This window comes from Salvelinus sp. IW2-2015, linkage group LG32 (assembly GCF_002910315.2).
Source record: "Salvelinus sp. IW2-2015 linkage group LG32, ASM291031v2, whole genome shotgun sequence".
In the NCBI taxonomy this organism is placed as follows: domain Eukaryota; kingdom Metazoa; phylum Chordata; class Actinopteri; order Salmoniformes; family Salmonidae; genus Salvelinus; species Salvelinus sp. IW2-2015.
In genome coordinates, this window is record NC_036871.1 from 9513664 (window position 1) to 9532514 (window position 18851).

General features: G+C 42.2%; 1 protein-coding gene across 1 annotated transcript; it reads right to left on the reverse strand.

Moving 5' to 3' along the window:
* Positions 1–2261: 2261 nt before the first annotated feature.
* On the reverse strand, positions 2262–18846 carry znf644a (zinc finger protein 644a). Its single transcript, XM_023977399.2, has 7 exons — positions 18615–18846; positions 17809–17910; positions 7961–10556; positions 4163–4732; positions 3871–3996; positions 3573–3678; positions 2262–3303 (listed from the first exon to the last, which is right to left on the reverse strand). Exons 3-7 carry the CDS (start codon positions 10539–10541, stop codon positions 3108–3110), a joined length of 3579 nt encoding a protein of 1192 aa, XP_023833167.1. The 5' UTR covers positions 10542–10556; positions 17809–17910; positions 18615–18846; the 3' UTR covers positions 2262–3107.
* Between the last annotated feature and the right edge of the window lie 5 nt (positions 18847–18851).

An 18851-nucleotide genomic window follows, 5' to 3' on the forward strand; every position in this document is an offset into this window, starting at 1 on the left:
CTGTAACACTATCGCCCTGTAACACTCACTTCTGTCATCATGAAGTGCTAAGTGAGACTAGTCAAGGATCATATCACCTCCACCTTACCTGTCACTCTAGACCTACTTCAATTTGTTTACCTCCCCAATAGGTCCACAGATGATGCAATCACCATCACACTGCCCTATCCCATCTGGACAAGAGGAATACCTATGTAAGAATGCTGTTCATTGACTACAGCTCAGCATTCAATACCATCGTACCCTCCAAGCTTATCATTAAGCTTAATAAGGCCCTGGTCTCAACCCCGCCCTGTGCAATTGGGTCCTGGACTTCCTGACGGGCCTCCCCCAGGTGGTGAAGGTAGGAAACAACATCTCCACTTCGCTTATCCTGAACTAATACAGAATACCTGTTTTACTTGAGTGTGAGAGATCCATTAGATATCAAGTAGTTGGGAACTTGTAGTCATTTTGTTATATGTGGAAAATGTCATGCATGAACACCCATATTTAACTGTGGACTTTTATTTTTCAGTTGGAAATGATTTCAATAGATATTATTGAATGCAGAGTAGCGCAAATCTTTAGCGCTACGGATTGAATCAAGCCCCTAGTTAATGGATGACAGCAATCTTTCCACAATGGCTGCGTTTACACAGGCAGCGTAATAACGATCCTTTTGCCGCTAATTCAGGGTTTCCCTAACTCGGTCCTTGGTTTTTGCCCTAGCACTACACAGCTGATTCAAATAATCAACTAATCATCAAAATTTGATCATTTCAATCAGCTGTGTAGTGTTAGGGCTAAAACCAAAACGTGTGCACCTTATGGTCCTGGGGACCGAGTTTGAGAAATGCTGCACTAATTGGTATTTTGACCAATCAGATAGTTATCCAATAATTGGGCAAAAGAATAGGGCTGCCAGTGTTAAATGTAGACAGCAAAATTGCCACGAGTAGCATCGCAGCTATTGAGATGATTGAGATGCAAGACTTCTGTGCATGGGACCAAAACAGCTGAGAAGTTGAGCCTCAACTCTCTTACCTGTTGCAGAAATCGACCCACTATGCTGTTTACTTTCTGCATCTATGTCATATAGCCAAGTCCACCTGTAACGCAGCCATAGACAAACTATACTGAACAAACATTTAAACACAACATGCAACAATTTCAAATATTTTGCTGAATTACAGTTCATATAGGAAAATCAGTCAATTTAAATAAATTAGGCCCTAATCTATGGATTTCACATGACTGGGCAGGGGCGCAGCCATGGGTGAGCCTGGGAGGGCATAGGCCCACCCACTGGGGAGACAGGTCCAGCCAATCAGAAGGAGTTTTCCCAACAAAAGGGCTTTATTACAGACAGAAATAGTCCTCAGCACCCCCTGCCCCCTCAGACGATCCAGCAGGGGAAGAAGCCAGATGTGGAGGTCCTGGGCTGGCGTGGTTACACGTGGTCTGTGGTTGTGAGGCCGGTTGGACGTACTGTCAAATTCTCTAAAACAACATTGGAGGTGGCTTATGGTAGAGAAATTAACATTAAATTATCTGGCAACAGCTCTGGTGGACATTCCTGCAGTCAACATGCCAATTGCATTCTCCCTCAAAACTCGTGGCATTGTGTTGTGTTAAAAAACTGCAGTGGCCTTTTAGGTGCACCTGTATAATGATGTTTAATCAGGTGGATGGATTATCTTGACATAGGATAAAATGCTATGTCATTTGTGCATAAACACATTTGTACATAATTTGAGAGAAAAAAGCTTTTTGTGTATATGGCAGTGGTGGAAAAAGTACCCAATTGTCATACTTCAGTAAAAGTAAAGATACCATAATAGACAATGATTCAAGTGAAAGTCAACCAGTAAAATACAACTCCAGTAAAAGTCAAAGTATTGGGTTTTAAAAATACTTACAGTAAGTATCAAAAGTAAATGTAATTGCTAAAATATACTTAAGTACCAAAAGTAGAAGTATAAATCATTTCACATTCTTTATATTAAGCAAACCGGACAGCACGATTTTCTTGTTTTATTCATTTACGTATAGCCAGAGGCACACTCCAATTTACAAACGAAGCATTTGTGTTTAGAGAGTCTGCTTAAGTAGTACTTTAAAGTAGTTTTACTTAAGCACTTTACACCACTGGTGTATGGAACATTTCTGGGATCTTTTATTCAGCTCATGAAACATGGGACCAACACTTTACATGTTGCGTTTATATTTTTGTTCAGTACAACAGTGGGCCACTGCTAAAGAAAACACCAACAGGTCAATCCAGATGACAAAACCATAGTTTATTTAGAACATCAAAAAATTGTTTCAGCATAATATCGGTATGATATACATTTAAACAAATTATTTAAAAACATTAAATACAGGTGACAGTTATTCATGAAAGGCAGCAACAATCCACGCTGTGACTGCATCATCGAGAACACAAACTGTGACTGATAAACCCTATTCATTTAGGAGTCTGAGTTCTTATGCAGATAACTGCTGTTTGTGACACTCTCTCACACCGCCCAAAAAATGTCATCCGTGTTTTGATCCTTAAATTCTGTGATTAACTCACACGCCATACTTACCAATATTGATAGTCATCAACTAATCCTCAGGCAGATTTCCTATCAAATTTTTTCCCCCAGAACCCCCTCCACGCATAAACAAATGGTAGCAATATGATCATGATTTGAATACAGAAGAAGATTGTATTTGTCCCATTTTCATGTGTAGCAACAAATGTAAATATATTATTATACAGATAAAGGGTGTCCCCAAACTGGACCAAATGGACAGAGAATTGAGTAATCTGAGGTAAGAGTTGTCTCTATTGGAAATGGCTTCCACACGACATTACTGCATAAACACAAGAAAACAGTCAGCCCACATGGAATCATATTCCTAACATGGGACATTTAAAATGCTAATAAAATGTAACAATATACCAAAAATAAAAATGTGTTTTAAGAGATTAGGTAGTCAAACTCCTGAAATGGTGTGTTGTAATAGTGGCCATTTTTTTTTCTTCAATTATGACTGTATAAAACTGAAGGAACATCCAATGTACAAACACATACACTCAGGTGAACCAAAATATATACTTTTTTAAAAACCTTGGCTTAGGAGGCAGTGTGAGTTGCCAGTGACGGGGTCTGTCTGTCAGAGGTGGGGTAGGACGGGTCCCTGGGCAGTGAGGTGACCTCCCTCATGCCTGCTCCTGTGTGGGGGACACTGGCGTTCATAATGTGCCTTTGTAGATGCTTTATCCAGTCCTCCTGGACCGACAAGGGGCCCTGGAAGACCAGGTCACAGAATCTGCAGAGGATCCAAACAAAGTAAGACCCCCCATTCAGAAGTGGGCCTCAAAGACAGTAGAAGCTTCAACCAACTTTTTGAAAGCAAATATCTTTGGTCAACTTAACATTCCTTTTAAAGCATCACTACAAATAATGCATTGAATAGAGCTTCGCCCCAACTTAAAATCTGAGTAGTAAAAATGTAAATGAATAATACAATAATTTACACCAATGACATAGACAGTATGGGGTCAAACTTTGTGGCATATAAGATGAGGTACAGAGTACCTGCAGGTTAGTCTATACATCTCCTCTGGTGCGTGTGGCATAGTGGGGGACATCTTCTTCTTGGAACCAGGCCTTGATCTCTGCCTCCTTTGTTTACAGTCATAAGCTGAAACATTAAGAACAAGGCAAGAGCAATAGGCTCAGGTAAGTTCAGTCTTGACTGGTGACCATGTGTGCACTTAGGCAGGGAGTCTGTGTGAGGCAGTGACATTAAGGAAATCATTGTGTTCGCATAAGAAATGTGCAGTAGTGATGTTACTTTGTGAACATGTGCCGCTGACGATGCGAAGGCACTTACTTGTTCCCTCCAGCAAGGCAGTGCTCTTTCGTTTTGCGTATGCCCGCAAGTGATTGGACAGACTAACACCGCTGTGGAAGGTTGCATTGCAATGGACACACACCTTCCTGTTGAATTCACCTTTCTCTGTGAAACAATATTGAATGAAAATCAGTCACATTTTTGACCACATCGGCAATGGTTTTGCACGCAAACATAATCCATTTGGCATTCACATCTTTCATGCTAACATTTTGTCTTTGGTTAACTAACAGCCCTTTATCCCAAACATTACATTTAGCCTTGGTCTCACCCGATGTAGAGTTTGAGAGTGTTGAGTTGACTTGTGCTCCTCTACTGTACTCGCTGGCGGAGGAAACTGCCAGGGCGCTTCTTGCCGTTTGAGATGAAGTCCTCAACTTTGAGTCCTCCTGACACTTCCTCTTCTTCAGAATTCCTATCAAGGCACTCGAGAGTGAACCCTTTACCTCCAACTTAGTCTCTGCCTGTTTCTTATCCAATGTTTCCCCTGACAGAGAATACATGGGCACCAGTGGTTTGGCATTGTTGTAGAGGTTCTGAATGGGATTCCGTTTAGGGGGTGTCAGGTGATTAGAGGTGACCTGCTTTGAGGCGATTCTGGAATGGGAGGGGATCCGTTTCTTGCCCAGAATCTGCAGAGCTCTCTGGAACTCTCTCTTGTCACGCATCAGCTCCCGGAGCAACAACATTGGGGACTTGGATTTAGTGGCAATGGTTTTTCCGAGCCGTTTCAGATGGCCCCGAACATGGTTAGATAGCCCAGTCTTATTATCAAAAGAGTCCCCACATAGTGGACAGGAGTGCCCTCGGACAGGAGCGCCCTCAGACCCAAACTTGGGTTCTGAAAACATAGCAACACAGCAGAAATAATTGGTCAAAACATTATTTGTATGCCAAGGAAATTAGTTCCCATCCCCATTCAAAATTAGAGACTAAAAAAACGAATTATTGAGTAATGTTTTCCACAAGTACATAGAGTAGCAAGGCAAATATGATAAGTAACCAGCCAGGTTCCCTGGGCCGGAGGGCGAGGAGTTTTTGGTGGCCTCTGGTACATTCTAATGTCTTGATTCCATCCGAAATACACAGCGAAATTAATGAATAGTTTGAGTTTACCTCATATTGGAAAAATGTGTTGTGGTAATGTGTATTAAGACTTTACAATTTAAATGACTGAAAATGTATTTATTCAGTGTATTGTAGGGTGTCCAATCAAAAACGCATCTTTTGAACAATGGTTCAAATAACATGTTAATTGTGTAGATAATCCTCTAAGAAAACAAAAAGGTCCAAACCTCATGTCTCTTATCATAATCCGTTAAGAACTTATTGGAGTTTTTACCATTATAGAAGGGTCAAAATTAGGGTGCTTAAATGAATGGAGAACAGAGAAAAAAAGTGGTCATAAATCAGGAAAATAGCATGGCATCAGCTAGGCTGGATGCTGTGTGAGAATTAAGGTTACAGACAGGTTAGGTTCACCATTGAACTCGTCATCTTTCTTCTCAAATCGGGAGGACATAAAACCAATATATAAAAAGGTAAGCTAGATGATGATTTTGAAACATGTAGTATTTTCATATTTTAGTATACGCTGTTCATATTAATACGATGTTCCTGTTATTTTTCAAAGACTTCTCACAAAAACAAGCGTATCTCTGTGAAATGTTAACGTGTGTACCCCACGCTTTTTAATTTAATTCAGCTTGTGTCATGCTAATTTTTCTATTTGCGACCCGCGGAAACAACTTGGAAGACACGACCACAAAATGTAAAATCCTCAAAAAATCTCTTTAATGTCACTTATTTACAGTTTTACTGCAATATATGCATTGCCGCAATGTTTGTTCTTCAAATTATGTATTTTATTAAAACTGAAATATGAAGTAAATAGCCCACATTATCTTGAAAATGTATTAAAGGTTAAATTGAACAAATAAAAGGGTTATATCAGTCTTAAGTATTATCTTTCTGATTTAACATMGCCTAAATGTATTTAAAATTATTATTAGGTAGAGCCCTTTAAAATCTGTTTTAAAATCTGTTTTATTTTTTGTCCGATTCCATTTTCTCTCATCTTTCCAGGTTTATGTTTTCACACTAACAGCTTACAGATGGTAGGCAATTAAGGTCACAGTTATTAAAACTTAGGACACTAAAGAGGCCTTTTCTACTGACTCTGAAAAACACCAAAAGAAGATGCCAGGGTCCCTGCTCATCTGCATGAACGTGCCTTAGGCATGCTGCACAGGAGGCATGAGGACTGCAGATGTGGCCAGGGCAATAAATTGCAATGTCTCTACTGTGAGACGCCTAAGACAGCGCTACAGGAGACAGCGGGGCAGCTGATCGTCCTCGCAGTGGCAGACCACGTGTAACAACACCTGCACAGAATCGGTACATCCAACATCACACCTGCGGGACAGGTACAGATGGCAACAACAACTGCCCGAGTTACACCAGGAACGCACAATCCCTCCATCAGTGCTCAGACTGTCCGCAATAGGCTGAGAGAGGCTGGACTGAGGGCTTGTAGGCCTGTTGTAAGGCAGGTCCTCACCAGACATCACCGGCAACAACGTCGCCTATGGGCACAAAACCCACCGTCGCTGGACCAGGCAGGACTGGCCAAAATGCTCTTCACTGACGAGCGCGACTGGCAAAATGTGCTCTTCACTGAAGAGTCGCGGTTTGTCTCACCAGGGGTGATGGTCGGAGTCGCATTTATCGTCGAAGGAATGAGCGTTATACCGAGGCCTGTACTCTGGAGCGGGATCGATTTGGAGGTGGAGGTCCGTCATGGTCTGGGCGGGTGTGTCACAGCACATCGGACTGAGCTTGTTGTCATAGCAGGCAATCTCAACTCTGCGTTACAGGGAAGCTCCTTCTCCCTCATGTGATACCCTTCCTGCAGGTTCATCCTGACATGACAATGCCACCAGCCATACTGCTTGTTCTGTGCGTGATTTCCTGCAAGACAGGAATGTCACTGTTCTGCTATGGCCAGCAAAGAGCCGGATCTCAATCCCATTGAGCACGTCTGGGACCTGTTGGATCGGAGGGTGAGAGCTAGGGCCATTCCCCCCAGAAATGTTCTTGGGAACTTGCAGGTGCCTTGGTGGAAGAGTGGGATAACATCTCACAGCAAGAACTGGCAAATCTGGTGCAGTCCATGAGGAGATGCACTGCAGTACTTAATGCAGCTGGTGGCTGCACCAGATACTGACTGTTACTTTTGATTTTGACCCCCCCCTTTGTTCAGGGACACATTATTCTATTTCTGTTAGTCACATGTCTGTGGAACTTGTTCAGTTTGTCTCAGTTGTTGAATCTTGTTGTGTTCATACAAATATTTACACATGTTAAGTTTGCTTAAAATAAACACAGTTGACAGTGAGAGGACGTTTCTTTTATTGCGTCCAGGTTAAACGTGAGACGTCCCTCATTATAAACAGTCGGTTAAATTCATGGTTATTGCATAATTTTCAGATCTATTAGAAGTGATTAATAGACGGAACAAAAATGTCATTTTACCAATTGACTGCCCAGAGATCAGGGCATTCATCAGAAAAGACACAGTGCAAGCTGATAGTATTTTGAACAACCAAATTGAGGTCAAATGTTATTGATGAAATCGAAGTGTGTCAGCTGTACATTGATTTGCGATTCATAACTTACATTTTACCGGTACTACCAGTAGTAGTAGGCCAACCGATAACACCATGACAGAATGCCTTTGAAGTGATGATGCGCCACCGAGAACAGCTAGCATGTCCAGCAAAGTACATCGCTAGTGGCACGCACACACTTCATGCAGATCAGCAGGTGGGGGCTTTTCGTGGCAGCCGAGACGAGACAATCGAAGGAGGATGCGGTGAGCAAAGTTACTGGGCTCGAATTTAGTCACGCTTGATCTATATATATTGATGCTTCTAATTGTGTATGTTATAAACCACTTTTTTTGATGATAGGTTATTCTCTATGGCTGGATTTATGGATTTTTTTTCTCCCAATGCTACATTAATTTAAATCAAGGAAAATAAAGGAAAAAGATAATGGAAAATAGTACCTTTTTTCAGTCGTATTGCACCCATCTTTCGACGGATGCGAGGTTTCCTGTCTTGAGAAGCCACCTGCTCTCGTGATACCACATGGCGTGCATTGTAATTCAGTCCAACTCTATGCAGATGCCCTCTCACGTGATTGGATAATCCCACACCTGACTCGAACTCTGCAGGACAGTAAGGACAGGTCTTCCGCTCCCCACCCCCTTCTGAATCAGCATCTAAAAAGGATTCACTTAGTGGCACCGAGTTGGGCGCAAGGTTCTCTCCAAAAACCTGTGTTTCTATGCACTCTTCCTTGACAACAGGCTTCTGCTGAGAATTCCTGTTTTGACCTTTCTCAAACAGGTCTGCAGAGGTTCCAAGGACTCCTTTCATAGACATTCTTCTGCTAAAGGAATTACCAATGTACAGTTTCTCTTGCTTGATTTCACTTTTAGCGGGAACTTTATTGTTGGCATTTGTGGTGTCATCACTATACTGAAAGACATCCTTATTATCACTGTCTTCCATCTCCTCCACCATATTTTGCATTTTCTGACTTTGAAAATGTTTCGGTAAAATTAAGTAAGAGTCCTGGTCAACGGTATTGCGATAAGGGGTGGACATTTTTCTTTTGGAAGGTGATTTTTTCATAACTGGCATTTCTACGACAAGTTTAGAGACATGTTTGCTGTTGAGGTCTACACTATTACCTTCACTTAAACTGGAATCACAGCCAGAATTTAAGATATTATTCTCCAACTTAGATGCCAATAAATGTTTGTGGCCATTTGAAGAAGAATTTGGACTTTCTGAAATTCCTGACAATGTTTGTCCAAAATCATGATCACGGTCACCATTTGTGCCCTCGACAAAAAAACAACCTGTGGTGACATTTTTTTCATCCCTCTGCTTGTCACGTCTTTGTCGAGACAATAGATTATTTATTGACTTGTCAAGTTTTGACTCTGTGGTTTGAGACTTGAAGCCTCTTTGCGCTCTGTGAACTACCTTATCCTTTTTGAAAAGATCAGAAATGTCATTTGAATCACAAGGCAAATCTGTTCTTTTTCTGAAAGCCATTTTTTTCACAGATAATTTTGATGTCAGCTCTGAAGAAAATGAATTTACTACTGTGGGTTTCCTAATGGGGAAGTGCTTCTCAGAAGGTGATTGTGCATCCTCATTTCTTTCTCTACTCTGGAAAACGTCATATTCCTCGTATGTCTGATTATGACGAATCTCAAGATGATTTTTAAAGATGTTTTTGCTTGAGGTGCCATAAGAACAATGGTTACAGGAGTAGGAATGAGGTGTTTTATCATCTTCCTTTGACCTAAACACTCTGGGTTTATCTGGCTTGTCCAGGTTTTTACAGAGACTGTGTTCTTTGTTCATGTGTCTCTCAAGTTCCAACACAGTCACAGCCATATAGTTACAATTCTTACAGTCGTAGTACCGCTTGTCCTTCTCATGAGTCTTGGCATGTTGAACAAATGTATTTGGACAATTTGTTCCAAAAGTGCACTGGGGACACTGTAGCCTTGCATCTGTGCCCTCATCCTTCAATTCATTCATGCCCTTGATCTCCTCCATGAGTCTCTCTCTTCTCTCCTGGTGAATGGTCATGTGACGAAGGAGAGAATTCCGAAAGCGGAACGACTGTCCACACTCCCTGCATATAAAAGGCTTTGGAATGTTGATCAGACTGGGCGGATCTGTGTGAGTCCTCATGTGCCGGTGCAAATGGTTCTTCTCCTTGAAATTGATGTTGCACTTTGTGCAAGGAAAAAACAATGGCTCCTCCTCTGAACAAGAGTCAGTCAGCGGATTCCCTTTCAGCGTTTTAAGCCTGTGAGCCACGCTTTTCTCATGTGGATTTCTTGCAGGCGCGTTGAAAATAAGTTGCTTGATGGCCTCTACAGTTCCATTGGGATACGGTGCTTTCTTCCTCGTCAGTGATTGAGGTTTGCAGCGTTTTCTCAAGGATTGGACCTTGTTGATGGGAACAGGGTCTTCTAGATCCTCCTCATCAAATACGTCCTTTGTTGACTTGAGGCTCAAATCAGAGAACAGTTCCTCTGAGGGATCTACCATGACCACCATGTCCATTTTGCGTTTCCTCCTCCTTTGGCTGTTTGGGGGAGGATCTGCCATTGGTGGCTCCTCCATGGGAGAATCATCGTGGTCGTCCCACAGAAACTGCATGAATTCTCTCTGAGGGTCCCAGCTCAGGGGGCCCTCATAATTATCCATCGAGTTCTCTGAAGATTCTACATCGAAACCCCATATCCCTGTAGTGTCAATGTCCTGCACAGTCTTCAACTGAGTAATACTCTTCTCCTCCTCCTTTTCTGTTGACAAGCTGTTGAGTTCATCTGATTCGAAGGCCTGGTGTAAAGGTCCATTCACAGACAACACATTTGTGTTTGAGAGAACATCAAGGACACTGCTATTTTCTCTCAGAGGAGAGGTCTGAGGTCTGTCCAATGTTTCTATAAACAAGGGCGTCTGATTTCTCATTAGATCTTGAAAGAGATCTAAAGGGTCAATCACAGGATCTGCATCTTTCTCTTCTTCATCAATACCGGTCAGATCAGACATTTCTGCAGCTGAACTCTAGAAAAAAAAAAAAAACAGAACAGAAAGTTGTTTACTTTGCCCATCAATCATCTAGCTGGCTACACTTGCCAAGTATGGTACCTCTCCTTTAAGAACTCTGCTAATGGTGCACAGCAAAAAAAACATGACTTCTGAGAGCTGCTGCAAAATATGATCTCAATTGTATTTATGCACAGTACCAGTCAACATTTTGGACACAAACTCATTCAAGGGTTTTTCTTTATTTTTACTATTTTCTACATTGTAGAATGATAGTGAAGACATCAAAACTATGAAATAACACATATGGAATCATGTAGTAACCAAAAACAGTATGAAACAATCTAAATATATTTGAGATTCTTCAAAGTAGCCACCCTTTGCCTTGATGACAGCTTTGCACACTTTGCATTCTCTCAACCAGCTTCTTCCCTATATACATCACTGGCTACTCTAATAATGGAACACTAGTCACTTTAATAGTGTTTACATATTTTTGCTTTACTCATCTCATATGTATATAGTATATTCTACTGTATTTTAGTCTATGCCACTCCGACATTGCTCATCCTAATATTTATATATTCCTTAATTCCATTGTTTTACTTTTAGGTTTGTGTGTATTGTTGTGAATTGTTAGATATTACTGCACTTTTGGAGCTAGAAACACAAGCATTTCGCTACACCTGCAATACCATCTACGAAACATGTGTATGTGACCAATAAATACATTTGATTTGATGACGAAGTCACCTGGAATGCATTTCAATTTACAGGTGTGCCTTGTTAAAGGTTAATTTGTGGAATTTCTTTCCTTTTTAATGCGTTTGAACCAATCAGTTGTGTTGTTACAAGGTAGGGGTGGTATACAAAAGATAGCCCTATTTGGTAAAAGACCAAGTCCATATTATGGCAAGAACAGCTCAAATAAGCAAAGAGAAATTACAGTCCGTCATTACTAAGACATGAAGGTCAGTCAATCCGGAAAATTTAGCAAAAACCATCAAGTGCTATGATGAAACTGGCTCTCATGAGGACCGCCACAGGAAAGGGAGACCCAGAGATCACTCTGCTGCAGAGGATAAGTTCATTAGAGTTACCTGCACCTCACAGGCTGACCAAACCGCTCGCGTCGCGTGCAGGAGCGTTGCAAAATACATTTAGAAATCCATGTTATTCAATTATGCACCCACACTGCTCGCGAGCGTCTGCGTTGCCAAGGTCTAAAATAGAAATCTGTTCTATTTCTGACGCAGATCGCGCTGCAAGTCCTGCCTCTCCCATCTCCTCATTGGTTTATAGAAGCAGGTACCCACGTGCCATCTCCTCATTGGTTATACCCACGTGGGTGACTGAAAGACGAACGAGGTCGGTGGCGGTAATGCACCTAATTTATGAAAGTTGCCAATCGCAATATAAAGTCAAAAGAAGAAAAAGCCTGGAAGGCAACGATTCGGTTGACCGTTTTGTGTGGATTACTTGGCGGAGTAGAGGACTTTGTGCATTTCAGGTAAAATAACAACTCAATGTTTATATCCCAGGACAAATTAGCTAGCAACAGCAAGCTAGCTAAATAGGACAAATTAGCTAGCAAGTGCAGGCTAACTAGCTAAATTGCCATAAATGTTTAATGCATTTCAACCTGTCCACAAATTAATATAATTGGTTCAGAGTTTGTTTTGATATTTTAACCTGCGTTTGGTGTGGGGTGGGACAAAATAAATGTATCCACGATGGCGCACGCGCGCAGCCGGTTTGGGTTCCGTGTCAGATTGCAGCCCCAATAAATGCTTCAGAGTTCAAATAACAGACACATCTCAACATCAACTGTTCAGAGGAGACTGCGTGAATCAGGCCTTCATCAAATCAAATTGTCACATGCGCCGAATACAACAGGTGTAGTGACCTTACAGTGAAATGCTTACTTACAAGCCGTTAACCAACAATGCAGTTAAGAAAAATACCCCAAAAAGATAAGAAATAAAACAAATAATTAAAGAGCAGCAGTAAAATAAATAATAATAATAAGTGAGGCTATATACAGGGGGTACCGGTACAGAGTCAATGTGCGGGGGCAGCGGTTAGTCGAGGTAATTGAGGTAATATGTACATGTAGGTAGAGTTATTAAAGTGACTATAAATAGATAATAAACAGAGTGGCAGCAGCGTAAAATAGGGGGGGCCAACGCAAATAGTCTGGGTAGCCATTTGATTAGATGTTCAAGAGTCTTATGGCTTGGGGGTAGAAGCTGTTTAAAAGCCTCTTAAGACCATGGTCGAATTGCTGCAAAGCCACTACTAAAGGACACCGTGAAGCATGGGGGGGTGGTGTGATGGTGCTTTGCTGGTGACACTGTCTGTGATTTATTTAGAATTCATGGCACACTTAACCAGCATGGCTACCACAGCATTCTGCAGCAATACACCATCCCAACTGGTTTGCACTTAATGGGACTATCATTTGTTTTTCAACAGGAAAATGACCCAAAACACACCTCCAGGCAGTGTAAGGGCTATTTGACCAAGAAGGAGAGTGATGGAGTGCTGCATCAGATGACCTGGCCTCCACAATCACCCGACCTCAACCCAATTGAGATGGTTTGGGATGAATTAGACCGCAGAGTGAAGGAAAAGCAGCCAACAAGTGCTCAGCATATGTGGGAACTCCTTCAAGACTGTTGGAAAAGCATTCCTCATGAAGCTGGTTGAGAGACCAGCTTCATTGAGAGAGTGTGCAAAGCTATCATCAAGACAAAGGGTGGCAACTTTGAAGAATCTAAAATATATTTTGATTTGTTTAACACTTTTTTGGTTACTACATGATTTCATGTGTTATTTCATAGTTGTAAATTGTAGAAAACTGTAAAAATAACRAAAAACCCTTGAATGAGTAGGTGTCCAAACTTTTGACTTGTACTGTATACTGAACAAAAATGTAAAATGTAACATGTAAAGTGTTGGTCCCTTGTTTCATGAGCTGAAATAAAATATCCCAGAAATGTTCCATATACACAAACAGCTTATTTCTCTAAAATGTTGTGCACAAATTTGTTTACATCCCTGTTAGTGAGCAATTTGACAAGTGTGGCATATCAAGAAAATTATTAAACAGCATGATCATTACATAGGTGCACCTTGTGCTTGGAACAATAAAAGGCCACAAAACACAATGCCATATATGTCTCAAGCTTTAAAGGAGCGTGGAATTGGCATGCAGACTGCAGGAATGTCCACCAGAGCTGTTGCCAGAGAATTGAATGTTCATTTCTCTACCATAAGCCACCTCCAATGTTGTGTTAGAAAATGTGGCACTACGTCCAACTGGCCTCACAAACGCAGACCTTTCAAGTGTATGGCGTCAGGTAGGCGAGCTGTTTGCTGGTGTCAGAGTGCCCCATGGTGGCAGTGGGGTTACGGTATGGGCAGGCATAAGCTAATGACAACAAACACAATTGAATTTTATCTATGGCAATTTAAATGCACAGAGATGCTGTGACAAGATCCTGAGGCCCATTGTCGTGCCATTCATCCGCCTCATGTTTCAGCATGGCCCCAGCTGCTATAACAGCCTCCACTCTTCTGGGAAGGCTTTCCACTAGATGTTGGAACATTGCTGCAGGGACTTGATCCATTCAGCTGCAGGGACTTGATCCATTCAGCCACAAGAGCATTAGTGAGGTCGGGCACTGATGTTGGACGATTAAGCCTGGCTCGCAATCAGCGTTCCAATTCATCCCAAAGGTATTCAATGGGGGTGAGGTCAGGGCTCTGTGCAGGCCAGTCAAGTTCTTCCACACCTATCGACAAACCATTTCTGTATGGACCTCGCTTTCTGCACGGGGGCATTGTTATGCTGAAACAGGAAATGGCCTTCCCCAAACTGTTGCCACAAAGCTGGAAGCACAGAATCGTCTAGAATGTCATTGTATGCTGTAGCGTTAAGATTTCCCTTCACTGGAGCTAAGGGGCCCAGCACAAACCATGAAAAACAGCCCCTGACCATTATTCCTCCTCCACCAAACTTTACAGTTGGCACTATGTATTGGGGCAGGTAGCATTCTCCTGCCATCTGCCAAACCCAGATTCGTCCATTGGACTGCCACATGGTGAAGCATGATACATCACTCCAGAGAAAGTGTTTCCACTGCTCCGGCGTCCAGTGGCGGCAAGCTTTTGTTCGGTACTGTTACATCGCTGGGTTCTTCTTTTTGTCATGCTATGCCCTTGCATGGTGAGGAGGATGTCCCTGGTCCCGACGATTGCATACTGCAGGGTAGATTGAAAAATTCAGAAACTGGATGTTTTAGATCGCCTTCTCGCTCATCTACCTGCTGATAGGCGAGACGAGTTGGTCGGTCTGATTCTGAGTTTTCCAGTTTTGATTTCTGATACGCCGACACGTACAAACTTGATAGAACACGATATTGGCGTTGGGGATCCGTCAGCCGTTCTATAGTTTCTTCAGAGAAACAGAGTTGTCTGGATGCTGAGATCAGGTACATGCTGGAGAGTGATATTGCAGAGCCTTCTTTCTCCAGCTGGGCTTTTCCCTGTATCTTGGTCAGTAAACCGGATGGGACAAACAGATTTTGTACGGACTACCGTAAGGTAAACAGTGTCACTAAGCCAAATTAATTTCCTCTTCCTCGGATGGAGGACTGCGTTGATCAGGTCGGAGTAGCGAAGTTTGTGAGCAGGTGCCACTGACGCGTAAGGCACGCAAAATATCTGCCCTTATTACACCCTCCGGGCTGTACTCGTATTCGGTTATGAGTTTCGGCCTGCGGAACGCACCTGCCACTTTACAGCGCCTTATGAATAGGGTTGTCTCCGGTCTGGTCGGGGGCACTGTTTGTCTGGACGATGTATTGGTTTATGCAGATACTTGAGGAGCATTTGTCCCGTATTCAAGCCTTGTTCGACCGCCTGGCTGTGGTTCGCCTCACTATCAACTTGGCAAAGTGGGAGTTTGCTCAGGTGACAGTTAGATACATACCTTCGTAAGGTGGCTGGGCAGGGTGAGGTGCGTCCTGTTCGGGCTAAAGTGGTAGCTATTGGTGCTTTTCCACCGCCAACCACTAAAGAACTGATGCGTTTCTTGGGAACGATTGGTTATTAGCGTCGTTTCAGTAGGAACTTTTCTACCATAGTCGCTCCCCTGACAGATTTGCTGAAAGCTAAGTCGGTTTAAGTCTGGTCTCCTCTCTGTCGCAGGCTTTTGATGACGCAGAGAGGCTGCTTACCTCACCTCCTGTGCTGGCTGCTCCTCCCGTGGCTTCGTCATTCCTCTGCAAATCAGGTTGTGGGGCAGATGTGTCCGGTGTTAAGAGGCCCGTTAGTTTATCTTCAAAGAAGTTTAACTGTTATAAGTTGAACTAGTCTGTGGCGGAAAAAGAAGTGCTAGCACTCATATGGGCGCTACAACACTTCGAGGTGTACATAAGGTCGGGTGTTGTACCTAATGTGGTCTACGCCGACCATAACCCTCTCACCTTGAGGTCTATGATGTGTCCTAACCAGAGGTAATGAGATGGTGTTTGTTTTTACGGGATTTCCATCTCGATGTGCGGCACAACAGGGGGTCTGATAATGCCATTGCTGACTCTCTCTCTCGTGCACCCTGTTCCTGAACGCATCTGGTCCTATTGATCAGTGGACACGCATTTTCTTATGCATGTGGTCCCAGAGTTGTGACGTATGCGTGTCATTTACGTGACCAGCTACTGCTTATTTTGTGTTGTCCTGTCATTGGTTCCCTGCTGTCCTCGTTTCCCCTCCCTCTCTTAAACGTTGCTTCCTGTGCACAAAGGTTGCTGAGGTATGGGGAGGACAAGGTTGGCTGTGGCAGATGGGTTAGCGTTAACCAGAGCAGTATTTTGTTGGTGTTATATATATATATATGTTGTTGAATATTTACATTTCAAGTTTTTTGGTTGGTGTGGTGTACCAGTGTCCTTGGTGGTCCCCGGTTTTATGAGGGTCACGAATTCTTTCTCTCTGCTCGTTTTTCTTAATAGGATGTCGGTGGGCGGAGCTGGGAGGGTCGTCAGCGAAATGGAACACCTCTGGGCTCAGGTGTGTCCCGGGGATAAATACACCTTTCCCCCATACATTGAGACTCTCCACGCAGACATGCTTATTTTTGGTTGCGGCATTTTGTGGCTTCTTTGTGTTAGTTTGTTTTGGCACCCCTCATTATCACCATCTATGCACGCATCTACTCACTTACACTGACTTCACACACACACCATTGTTACTTGTATATAGTTTTACCTCCGCGTTGTCTCCATCTTTGTTAAGGGTTACGAGCCAGTTGGTAACAGTAGTAATTAATAAATTGGCAAGATTTCTTTAAACTGACAATTCTGTGAACTGTCTTGTGCAAGTTTAGCAAAGGTTTCAGCGAGAGATGATTCAGCTAGGAGCTTGCAGGGATCTGTAGTCTTGCATGATGTCTTCTTTGATGTAAATGAGCATTTCGAATCTGAGAGTAAATAGACCCAAATATATTGATAAGTCACCTTGTCTAAGAGAGATTTAGATGGTTATCAAAACGTTACGCCAGTGTAAGCCTACATGAAACACAGACCTTATTTTAAGTGTTTCTAAAATCCCCTATGGGAAAAATGAATGGTGGAAAAACAATTTCCTTCTTTGCCCGCTAGGTTTTATGGGTATTATGACACCTCCACTGTGGGGCTCTATACACCCCTGGTAAGCATCCCATGAGGGTTTGAATACCCACAACACTATATACAGATACATTTTCAATAGAAAAAATATTATTTTTCATGTACATGACGACAGCAAGGTGAGCGATGAGTGGGCTAAATATGCCCATTTAAGGACACCTGTCAAGCAAGCCATAAATGCATGCATGTCACAACATATATCTTATAATAAAATGCTAATCGATCACCCCTTGCTCAAGACCGATGGGTAACGTTGTTGATGAGCAGTTGACAGTTATGCATTCTATAGTAAACTTTCTAGCTATGCGTTGTAGAACTGTAGCCCAGCTATGCCAAAACACAGCGCAACCTTTACACTCGAGCACCAACATAGTTCCTCGAGCCCCATAAAGATCCAAAGGTGCTTTACTTCTCTTTAAATCTTCCTGTTGTTGGACGCGTGTAATAGCCTAACGTTACCCAGTCCATAATGTCCATACCAAAACAAAAACCTCCACCAAAACCACACAAAAAACACCGGACATGTTTGAGCAATACCGAGATGTGACAATATTGTTAGAGAAGACTTGAAACGTTACCTTTGAACGGTGTAAATGCAAACGATATGCACTTTAATCGTTGCATTGAATTATTGCTCACTTTCGTCTTCCATCCATTCTACAGTCGCCATTTTCCTTGGTCTACGTAGGTTAAACCATTTTTTTGAGAGGGAATACAAGAACGACACAAATGCATTAATGAGTGCACTTTTTAATTGCACAACATTTTTCCAGTGTAGAAGTATGGATATAATATAACATTCACAATGTAAGTAATCATTTCATTATACTTCCGTGATCTTTCATAAACTTTTTGTCACCGTGATAAGCTTCCCCCGCAAGTGAGAGTGGTTTGTCCCAGATAGGCGGCATGAAAAATCCCGAGTTGATGATCATCTACCTAGTTTATTATAGGTAGAAGATTGGGTGGACGCTACTGATAGCCGGTTTGAAATGGTTATTTTATTCAAATCGAATACACTGACATGTTAGATGGTCATTTCCATTCAATGTATATATATATATATGTCTCTTTTTCTCTCTGTCTGGATCACATTTGGGTTTGTGAACACCTTGCGGATACAGTTATAGCTACTCAACAGTCATAGTAGCACATGATTACTGGCAATCAAGACAAATATTTACTCCCAATGTTTGATATTTTTGGTTTGTTTTACACAATTACACAGCCTCTTTATCCACGCTGTGTATTAACGTGTCAGCTAGGCTACGGTTGTGAGCTCTTACCTGTTAATAAACATTGTCATATTTTTTCCACTAATTCTACCCCCCCCCCACTCATCGTCTTACAGGATATTCAAATAACGCATAAAATCTTCATGTACCTTTGTATAGCCAACACTCAATGCATGTTGTTTTGAAACCTGCCAGTCGTTTTGGTGTCAAGAGGCAGCCGCAACGCGCGGCACACCAGTCAATCAGCTGGCCTATGGCTTAGATATTTAGCTAGTTGTCAAATAAATAAACGAACGGTCTATCGAGCAGCTTGATTCGAAATAGATTTTTACAATACATTAATTATTTTTGTGTTAAAACGAAAAAATGCTAATAATGTTTTGAGT

Excerpts from the sequence above, each read along its gene's own strand:
- znf644a (XM_023977399.2), bottom strand. The coding sequence starts at position 10,541 with ATGTCTGATCTGACCGGTATTGATGAAGAAGAGAAAGATGCAGATCCT. Across the intron at positions 3,679-3,870 it reads TGCCTTGCTGGAGGGAACAA|CTTATGACTGTAAACAAAGG; the intron begins GTAAGTGCCTTC and ends TTAATGTTTCAG. Across the intron at positions 3,304-3,572 it reads ATGTATAGACTAACCTGCAG|ATTCTGTGACCTGGTCTTCC; the intron begins GTACTCTGTACC and ends GATCCTCTGCAG.